The sequence below is a fragment of the Halichondria panicea genome, chromosome 9, assembly GCF_963675165.1.
Source record: "Halichondria panicea chromosome 9, odHalPani1.1, whole genome shotgun sequence".
Classification (NCBI taxonomy): domain Eukaryota; kingdom Metazoa; phylum Porifera; class Demospongiae; order Suberitida; family Halichondriidae; genus Halichondria; species Halichondria panicea.
The window spans coordinates 4,907,976-4,919,007 of record NC_087385.1 but is presented as its reverse complement, the minus strand read 5'-3'; the positions used below and the strand labels follow the sequence as shown (position 1 = coordinate 4,919,007).

At 41.6% G+C, this 11,032-nt stretch overlaps 1 protein-coding gene across 6 annotated transcripts; it reads right to left on the bottom strand.

The window, feature by feature from the left end:
* Positions 1 to 575: 575 nt before the first annotated feature.
* On the bottom strand, positions 576 to 5,600 carry LOC135341414 (uncharacterized protein MAL13P1.304-like). 6 transcript variants are annotated; one of them, XM_064537958.1, is made up of 9 exons: positions 5,394 to 5,600; positions 5,146 to 5,250; positions 4,095 to 4,995; positions 2,072 to 3,971; positions 1,918 to 1,982; positions 1,786 to 1,866; positions 928 to 1,727; positions 766 to 859; positions 576 to 716 (listed from the first exon to the last, which is right to left on the bottom strand). In XM_064537958.1, exons 4-9 carry the CDS (start codon positions 2,168 to 2,170, stop codon positions 671 to 673), a joined length of 1,185 nt encoding a protein of 394 aa, XP_064394028.1. In that variant the 5' UTR covers positions 2,171 to 3,971; positions 4,095 to 4,995; positions 5,146 to 5,250; positions 5,394 to 5,600; the 3' UTR covers positions 576 to 670. The 6 variants fall into 6 exon arrangements, with proteins under 6 accessions (XP_064394028.1, XP_064394029.1, XP_064394030.1 ...); XM_064537959.1 differs by having other exon boundaries at positions 2,072 to 4,240; positions 4,453 to 4,995; XM_064537960.1 differs by having other exon boundaries at positions 2,072 to 4,235; positions 4,453 to 4,995.
* Between the last annotated feature and the right edge of the window lie 5,432 nt (positions 5,601 to 11,032).

The following is an 11,032-nucleotide window of genomic DNA, read 5'->3' as shown; positions in this document are numbered from 1 at the left end:
GCCAATTCTTTTCCTCTTGAGATCAATTCGACACCAGGCGTGTGCTGAAGACCACTGTTTTATGCCATCTTCCTTTTCGTGATACTCTGTACAAGTAAACCAAGCAAATCCTTTAACGAAAGGGTATTTGTGCCGGTACCGTCTAATGTCACTACGTTTAACGTTTTGCCTCTCCATTTCCCTTTGGATAATTTCTCGGATGGCCTTTTTGGAAATTTCAGGTGTATATTCCAACCTATTTCCATCATCTCCTACAAGAAAAACACTGACATAATTATATTTATTAGGTAATAACATGATTTATCAGCTAAAAAGCTGGCCAAGGGCCTAATAATTACAACACTAACTTAATGTTACGTCATACCATCAGTAAACTCAGTGTCATAACCACTTGCATAACCACTTGCATATCCACTTGCATAACCACTTGCATCATAATCGTAAGCCATTATCACTAGCACTTGTTATTCTCAGAGAATCAATATTATTAAGTCACCCCACCCCGTCTTTAAAGAATGTGCTTCATGATTACGATTATATGATTTTGGGAACATTCTTTATCAGCATCATCAGTGCACGTGGAATAATTAAGTTCAAATTCATGTCATAGGCAGTTACAAAAAATGAATATTTAACACAATAAAAATTATATGAATCACATGATTGTTGGCTATGAACAAGTAGGTACACTCCTGTGGTATAATCTCTGTGTGTTCCTATATAGAATCACATGAATGCAGCGAGCTTGTTGATGAAATTACCTACCTTGCCAAGTGGGCAATGTTTTGGTTCAGTAACTTGTTTTCAACAACCAGTTCATCTTTCATGATCAAATAGGCTGTAAGCTCTTTGGAAATTGCTGTACATGCACATGTAGAAATAGTATTGCAAGTGTATACATATACATGCACTTGTATGTGTGGGTACCTTTCATTTTCAATTTTATTTGCTTTAAGAAGACTTTGAGCTCCTGGACAGTCATTGCGTGCAGTGGACTATTGCTGTGGTCATGGTGGTAATGTGGTGTGTGTTGTTGGTAGCTGGTATCATTAGCAACTGATCCATGACTCAGTGGAGATGAGCAAATTGAGCGTCTTGATGATACATCTTCTATTTCTAACGTTGCACTGTCCAATAAGCTATCTCTTTCTGAATTACTTTGAAAACTTCCATAATCAAATTCATCAGAGAAAATTAAATCATCCGTCGTGGAGACCAATTCTTTCAAACGCCTTTCCATAGACATAACTAAGTCATCATTTTGAGTATCCATTCCCGGCCAATCTTCTTCACTCCTGCTTCTATGGCCGTTTACTTCTTCACTAGAGTGAGAGGTGGTGCTGAGCTCTTGCTCTTCACCGGAGCTTTCAGAGAGATCTGACGTAAAACAAAGTCTGTACTTGCTCTGAGATGACATGTAATTCTTTGTGAGTGGTAGTCTAGACGTCAGTTGATAACTGTTTGATCTGGGTACCCAAGCACGCCTCCTGGGCATCACTCTATTAGCCATTCCTGAGCTATGATACTCACCTGACTGGCCCACTTGACTGGCATGAGTTCCATTGTCCTGTACAACATTCCTTGTTGATGTAGGAACATGACTACCATTCATTGCCATAGCCAAGGAACTAGAATGAGTAGAGTATTGCAACAAATCCGTGGTGTGTTGAGTAGATGATACAGAATTGAGGTTGGTACTGCTGTATTCTCTCCAGGCTCTCTGTATTCTGCAAAATTAAGACACGTCAGTATTTATAGTTTTGCACTTATTTCTTTTTTACTAACCTAGTAGCCATTGCATTCTCTCGTCTCCGTTTGTTTAAAGCAATAGTTTCCAATTCAGCAATCTCCATTTGAAGCCTGTACCTACAAAATACTACGTACATGTACTCTTTCTTATCCCATGATCTACCACACCTTATCACCAGTGTTTCTCCTTCAGACACTTGCTGTTGCTCCTTTTCATGTCTGACAGTTTCATCCTGTAAGTGGAAACAACCCAATCCCAGACAAGCTCAACACAATAATTTTAACAGCTAGATCTAGAGCAAGATCTAGAGCTGGCTCTTACTTTCTGGAATTTCTCCAGCAGTTTCTGAAAATAGATCCTCTTAGCTAGGTATCGTCTGACATGGGCCTGTATGATGGTTGCTGCCGTGTCACAATCCATACCTACTGATCTATATAGCTAGATCTCAGCAGTATCTCGTGAAAGTAAAGTGTAAATTGAGTAGCAACACCTATTAAAAATGCTGCAACTGTGAGCCCCTCCCACCTTTTAGCAGCACAATAAAATGTGTCAACATGCAATACATGTAGAGCTACAAGTACAAGTAATGAGCAAACTGTTGGCTAGAGTAATCAGCACGGCAGTTGGACAGCTAGACAAAAGACAAAGCACATGGACGAACTGACACACAGCTATAAATAGACAAGCTTTAAATTAAAGAGACACGCAGGGCCTCCTTTAATACAATAGAACAATAGAACAAAACTTACAAAAGCACACATAAAGGAAACAGCTAATCATACAAACACCATAGTAACTAACTAATAACAAGTGTTAAGTTTTTACAGCAACTAGATTAAAAACTCTTTGTAGTAGTATAGCTGATTACAGCTTGACCATTAATGTCATTTGTGTTCATATTCACCATAACAACTTCATTTCCTGCTGGAGAGTGTACATTCGTTCGTTTTGTTGACTTAGACACAGTGTCGTTTCGGCACAGCAGGAATTTCCAGTAGAGCTTTAAGACTCGCTTAGTTAGGATGAAAGTAATGAAGATCATAAAACCTTGAGTACTGTTGAAGATGATGAACGGATACCATGCCCAATTAGTTCCAGCAAACAGAGCTACGAAACCGAATACCCAGGTAAGTCCAGTCACTGAGAACACAGCAACATTCACACGGAAATATGGAAGACTTTTCTCGTTGGCGATTCTTGTACTAAACCTAGCCGAATGACAGAGAAAGACAGTCACAATCACAAAAAGGGTGAAGTTGATGACCATAGAAACGATTAGGGGGACAATAAACGAAATGATGGCCGATTCGAGATGGTTGATCCAGCAACTTCCTAATTTTCCATCATCCAGAACACCATACAATACCAGATTTTGAGATGGCTACTATCTATGGAGAAATTCACAATTATTGAGATGGCTACTATCAAAAAAGGTGTTCCCCATCCAATTAAAAAGTACACAACCATTGTGGAACTTTTCTGTTCAACCATCTTTAATTTCCATGCTTGATGAAATCCTTTGGCCATTTGGAATGACATAATGGACATCCACATGAATTGAGCCAAGAAAAAGAAGTGCAAACAAAATTAATAGCCACAGTTGCACACAATTGTACGCTCGGGAATGCCTGAGTGACAGGTCCTCCAATCAGAATGAAGAGATTATTCGCTAAAATGGCAGCAGAGAGATTCATGAACATTAGACTAGGCAGTGTACATCCGATGTAAGTCAACTCTAAATAATAAAGTAAAAGATTACAGTTCTTGTTTCGTTGATTTTTGTTTGGGTGGGCAGACAATTGTGAACCAACAGCATCAAATTTGATAACCTCATATACAGATTGAACAGTATTATTGCTCACTTTAACGTACTCTGTATCATTCAAAACAACAAGTTGTTGGGCAGTTGACAGAATCTCCTATAAAAAAAATCATTACAGACTGGCCATCAGAGTCGATCTTGACAATTGTCAATACTTCACCATCAAACAGCACAGAATCATTGCTTTGCAGTGTGTAAGTAACATTGCTGTTGAGACCAGAGTTTAAGCATTCCCAAAATAAGGGCAGCTGATTCATGAGACTACTTTGCACTTGTCGTCTGCGGTGTACAATTCTAACGACGACCACTGCACTCTGCTTCATTCCATTTCAATTAGGGTCAGGGTCAATTAAAATCTCTGTTCGGCGATCATCTAATTCTTCCTTTGGTACCTCTAGCCTGTATGTCAACAAATAAGCATGTGCATTCCAGGCCAAGTTGTTTCTAGCTGGTGTTCATTGTATCTGGGCGTGGTTAGGAACCAAAAAACAATAAGCAGAGAGATTTGCAAGAACAACACACCTGTCGACAAGGGCCGGCAGTGTTGGTCGTACCTACTAGTTTGTAGTTCATCACAAAGGGCAGTGAGTGAAAGCAAGAGACTTGCCATACCATGTTGAAAACCATGGCAAAGACGTTTCTTCCTTCTGACAAGAGCTGGGCCTGTTCTGCAATGAGAGTGGGGCCTTTTTGTGAAGCAGACAATGTATACGTTAATTTGAACAACTTTTTTCAACTTCGTTCTATTAAAAAAAATCGGCCTGGGACCGAGGCTAGCATGTGCACTACAAAACTATATTATAATTAAGGAAAAGAAAGATAATTAATCCACCTAATGTGCAACCGACAAGTTTGTCAAGACTCCATTGTTACTACTTACAGCAACTCCTTCCCAATCGCTTACACTTTCCACACCTCCCTTCATCATGTGGTCCACCTTCAGTTTTATCTGTGTCTGTGCTATCTCGCGGAACGTGCTGTATCCTCCCAGTCTTAAGCAGAAACCCCTTGACCACCCATTTGGCCATCTTTTGGATTACTTCTTCAGTAAACTCTGGTCCAGGTTGAGCTACAATGTTGTCAACCTTACACTCTTGCGTATCTCGATAGCAAATCTCTTGTTTTTTGAGATCGATGAAGCACCAAGAGCGAGCTGAAGCCCAGCGCCTAATTTTGATGTCTGGTGAATCAGGTTCGTGTTGCTCTCTACATGTAAACCAAGCAAATCCTTTGAATTCATAATATCTCAAGCTGTTTTTGTGATTTTCGGGAGATGTGAAGTCTCCTTCGTCCTCTGGAATGTCAACTGTGTTTACTCTTTGTATGACCAATTCCTTCAGAATTATTGCTCGAATAGCAGCAGGCGAAATCTCGGGTGCATACTTAGAACGTCTGTTGTTAGGTTCAGTATGAAAGTCATCATCTGCATCGGCATTTTACATCAGGATTCAGGCACATAAATGTATTTACAAGACTATAGCATAATTATGATCTAGGTGACAGTCAATAGCCTGTAATTGTAACCCTATAAGAGTACTTGATATAGGATCTGTGCAATAATGCATGTGCGTACCATCATTGTCTGGAGAGCCATCATCTTCGTGATTGTCACCATTATTGTCTGGAGAGCCATCACCACTACTGTAATCATAGCTACCAGAGCCATGAAGGTTATCATCTGCATCAGCATTTTACATCAGGATTCAGGCACATAAATGTATTTACAAGACTATATATGATCTAGGTGACAGTCAATAGCCTGTAATTGTAACCCTATAAGAGTACTTGATATAGGATCTGTGCAATAATGCATGTGCGTACCATCATTGTCACTATCATTGTCTGGAGAGCCATCATCTTCGTGATTGTCACCAACATTGTCTGGAGAGCCATCACCACTACTGTAATCATAGCCACCAGAGCCATCATAATGATCATCACAAACTTCATCTAGATCACTATGATCACTAATTTCACCTACAGAGGCCATAGCAACCAGCTAATTGTTACTAAGAACTAAGATAAACAGTGACCATATATGTGTTGTATGATTACAATTACTTCCCCCCCCCCCCCCCCAACTCATCATGATAGTATAATGAAAGCAGGCTAAATGGCTGCAAGTACGTCAGCAGAGCCTTGCAGCTCTCTTCTCACTCTTGTAGCTAGCGTTCTAATGCAGAGCTAACTACTAAGTAGAGTAGCAACACTCAGTGAACAAGTTTTGCTACGGACTCTTCTGAAATTTCAAAAGGCTGCAATGCATTCCAAGTAAGCAAAACTAGGCATAACTCGAGAACGAAGCTTTATTTTGCAAATCCACAAATACCAAGCCAAGAAAATATGACTAGAAGCCTATAGAAACTCTTACTTGCACTTCATTGATCCTTGAGCAGCTGAAACAGTTAGCCTCGATCCCAGGCCGAGTTTTCGCTTTTATAACGGTTAGGCAAACAGTTGTTTGCCTAACCGTTATAAAAGCGAAAACTCGGCCTGGGATCGCTACACACACAAACACACTACCGTATACCTCGCTTGCGCATGCGCACCGAGGCATTTTTTTTTTTTTTTTAACATGTGATGACAAAGTGAGTGACAAAGTGAGTGACGCCAAAGTGGGGGCAGAATAGATTAAAATAAATTAAAATAAATTAAGATATAAAAATGACTAAGTTACACCATCTAGAGCAGGGGGCAGAGTGGGGGCTCTGTGAATCAGCATAGACGCATTGCCCCGCCACAAAGCCAAAGTGACTCTGCCAAAGAGGTGTTTTAATAGTAGTGTCCGTATCTCGGTCGGCACCTGATCGGAGACGAATCGATCTGCCGATGACTTGAATCGTCGAGATGAAATCCTCGGCCAGACCTCCAAGAGTTTCAGCGACAAGAAGGACACACGTCAGACCTGCATTGCGGCAGTTCTGAAGGTTAGAAGCCAGCTTGCGCTGGACTCCCACTTGGAGAGCGTGGCCCTGGGTATGCGCAGCTACTGACAGTGTGAGGAGCTGGAGAGGAGAGATGACGTGGACGTTGAGAGCGGCTGGACGGCCGTTGGACCAATTGGGGAGAAGGACGTCCGCAGGGCGAGCACTAGACTCTGCAATAAGGCCTGGAGTTTCAATGGAGGGGCCCAGAGCGGCAGATTGAGCGGCCTTGAAGACCACGTCTCTAATGGCGTTGTGACGACTGATACGGTCGCTATTGCCCCGCAGCCCACCTGGTGGTCACCGAAGGGGTCAGCAACACAGCGACATTCTGGGCAGGTAAACTGGTCGTTGTGCAATGGGACCCCAAGCCAGTAACAAAGACAAGACCGAAATTCACGATCCTGGAGGTGGAGTCCGAGAGAGGGAGAGGGGATCACATTCAACCAGTCGTGGGCGTGAGGGAGTCCAGTTGAGAGGCCCAGAGCTCTCGATCTCGTTGTGGGAGCTGAAGATAACAGGCGTTCAAAAGCAGAGCTATCGATGGCAGCCGAGAGGGCACCCTGTCGGAGGGGGATATCCCTTGTGGTAAAGGAGGTCTGGGGCTCCGCAGTGCCCCACTTCATGCCCCTGCTGCTTTTTTGGATTCATCTTTTCGCTCTGCTCCTCTGGTTGAAGGTCTGCTTGGCCGTCCCCCTCCCTCCTCGGCCCTCTTGACCGAAACAGTGGCCTCCATCGCCTCTTCCTCCGCTCGCCCAGACTGGCAGACCCTGGGTGACATAGAGGGATGCCTTCTGCCAAGACCAGTCTGATAGAGGCCCGCCCAAGATGCTTTCTAGGGCCTTTCTGATGGAGCAGTCGAAATCATGAGCGGTACTGTTGACGTGGCTTGGGGGGCAAGCCCGAAGGACTGAAACAACTTTTGGAAGAGCGAGACACGAGCGTAGTAGAGTGGTTTGTGCTTGAGAGTCCTCAAGGGTGTGGAGGAGGTTCAAAGAGAGTTTGATCTTATCTACACGGGTTTGAAATGTAGCCTCGCAGAAAGTGGGGGGCCCGACGGGGCAGCCAAGGAGAGAGAAACCCTGGCGAACTGTCGGGATGGAAGGGGGGAGTGGGTTGACAGAATCATCAGCGTCGGCCGGGATGTATAGGAGAGACTTAGCTTTATTTAATTAATTAAGTGTAGGCCGGCATAATTATGCGCACGCGCAGTGCGAATGAGCCTTGTGCTGACGTACTTCTATCATCTACCTGCATCTACTGATTCAAGTGTTCACTTAAAAAACGATAAGCTTAGAAACAGGAAATGAGAGTGTACAGCTAAAGAAAACCATGCATACTGTTACCTTGGCTAATCATTGTAGTGGAGGTAACAAAGAGTAGACGATTGAAATGTAAGTCCTCGAAAGCAGATTTTAATTAACACTACTATCCTCCTCTGACGTAGCATTCCTGCTCATAAATTAGCCACCTTCCTTGGAATGCATTATCTATCGGTATCTATGGTTATAGTGTCCCTTTATCCCTTGCATGGGCAAGTCCTCGGGATTTGGGACACTATATATATAACACATAGATACCTCATGCCCATGTACTACCTATAACTTAGCATTAGCCGTATTGTAAGTTGGGCGAGAATATACGGACGTACAGGACATACAATGTATGTCACTGGTCTTCGCTGTCTGAGTCCAATTTAACTAGAATTAGTGGTAAACAGGAACGATGCCATAATAACAAATTAATGAGAAGCATGCATGTGCACTTAATAATTAATCCACCTAATGTGCAACCGACAAGTTTGTTAAGACTCCATTGTTACTACTTATATACAGCAACTCCTTCTCAATCGCTTACACTTTCCACACCTCCCTTCATTTCATCATGTGGTCCACCTTCAGTTTTATCCATGTCTGCGCTGACTCGCGGAACGGCTGTATCCTCCGAGTCTTTATCAAAAATTCCTTGACCACCCATTTGGCCATCTTCTGGATTGCTTCTGGATTGCTTCTTCAGTGAACTCCGGACCAAGTTGAGTTGCAGTGCTATGAACTTCATCTCGGAAACATATTTGTTTTTTTTATATCAATGAAGCACCAAGAGTGAGCTGAAGGCCAGCGCTTGAAATTTTCTTTGTTGTCGTGTGGCTTTTGCAAATAAACCAGGCAAATCCTTTAGTTTCGAAATACCTCATGCTTTTTTGTAATTAATGTTTGCTGGGTCTGGAGAACTTCCTGTGGCTAATAGTAAACAGTGGTCACAAATAGTTGATGACCACAGTTATGCAAATAAATTAGAAACTCTAGGAGTCCTCCCTCAGTTCTTAAATCAGCTATATATACCATGCAGGAATAGGAGAGAAGCTATAGCAACTACTAGAGTCACTGGAAAGATATAGACTGAGACAGTTATGTTTTAATAGAGAATGGACTCAATTCTCAGGGCAAAAAACGCAAATCAACTCTTATTTACAGTACTACCATTTGAGTTTGGATTGCTGGTTTCATATATATACTATAGAGAGGGGCAGGAGACATCCTTGAATATCTACAACTCAGCTCTTGCTTCTGTGCAACTACCCATGGAACTTTTCTCTGTGATAGTCTTACAGATTATTAACATTATTATCAGTTGCATCTAGCTGGAAACCGTAGCAAGTAGTGTAACAAGAGGCTGCTTTGCATAACTTATTTCCTTCTTATTGCCTCCAATTTACCGCAGCGGTTAATTAACACACCAAGAAATTCGGCGTGTGAACACAACTGGAAATTCTCCAGACCCATGTTTTCAACCTAACGTTCCAATAGAAAACATTCGGGGCTGGTGTGAGACTACATAATTACTTATTTGCCGTGTAATAAAGTATTCGGAGGTAGATCTATCACTATTCACCATTATATCTATTGCATCAATCAAGTAAGATCATGCACCTGTATGATTAATGAAGTTTTTAGCAGAAAAAAAGCAATGCAATAAATAAACCTGATTGCAGAGTCTTGTCTATACAGTTCCTTGAATGTTCAGTGGAGCATCTGAATACTGATCATGCATGGTGTAGCAATAGGAGGAGATAGATACTCTAGATAGAGTAGAGAAAATTTATTGGTTCATAGCTCTAGTGTCTGGGGGAGGAAAACTTATAACAGGAAGCTCCATTCCCCTTATTATCCCAAAGTGTGACGTGGTGGACCCAAAAAATGAGCTTAGATTGACACTTTCATGGACTGCTTTAACTGTGGTTGATTTAATAGGTATACAGTTGAAATGTGTAGATCTAGGCGATCTTCTAAGGCGAAAAAAACACTGTTAGATTCCGATCATGCATGCATTCCCCATAACGTGATAAAAAGTTAATCGCGTGTCCATTATGTCAACGCATGGGGTGAATGCTCTGAGCATCTTGTCAATAACTGTTCACCTGTTGCTTAATAATAGTGAACACGTAACAATGAGCTCCATGCATAAATTATGTAAAGTGGGCCAGAATATTGTAATGTGCTCTGCGCACGCTTTCATAATTATATATACTAGAATTAAACGATGCCATAACAAATTAATGAGAAGCATGCGTGTGCACTACAAAACTTCTAACTAATGTGCAACCGTCAAGACTCCATTGTTACTACTTACAGCAACTCCTTCCCAATCGCTTACACTTTCCACACCTCCCTTCATCATGCGGTCCACCTTCAGTTTTATCGGTGTTTGTGCCAACTCGCGGAACGTACCGTATCCTCCTAGTCTTGATTAAAAATCTATTAACCACCCATTTGGCCATCTTTTGGATTGCTTCTTCTGTGAATTCTGGTCCAGGTTGAGCTACAGTGTTGTGAGCTTTACACTCTTGCTTATATCGATAGCAAATCTCTTGTTTTTTGAGATCGATGAAGCACCAAGAGTGAGCTGAAGGCCAGCGCTTAATTTTGTTGTTTGGTTTGTGTTGCTTTTTACATGTAAACCAAGCAAATCCTTTGGGTTCGAAATATCTCAAACTGCCTTCATGATTTTCAGGAGATCTGAAGTATCTTTCATCTGGAATTATATTAATTATATGTGCTGTATGATTACAATTACCCTCAACTTAATTATGCGCATGCGCAGTGTGAATAGTATTGTATAATTATGTACAGTAAATGTTTACTAGAAGAGCTAAGCTAACAGCTTAATAAAAAAAATCATGTATTGTAATGTAGCAACAGATGTAGATCTATCATATATTACAGCTATATTATGACATGACACTGTATTTAAATTGACTTAGTATGGCTTATTCTTTTCCAGCATGACCTTTTCAGATTTCGACACTTGACACATAACTGTTCATCGTGATGGCCTCCATCGGTTTCACCTGTTTCTGTACTGTAAAGATGTGTTTTATCAATTAAGCCTTTCCATACTTTGAACGCTGTAACAACATACTTCGCCATTTTCTCAATAGCATTCTCCGTAAATTCAGGTTTAGGCCTATCTTTAAAACGATGCTTCTTGCACCCTTGAAAATACCGGTAGCAAATTGTTCGCTTCTTGAGATCAATT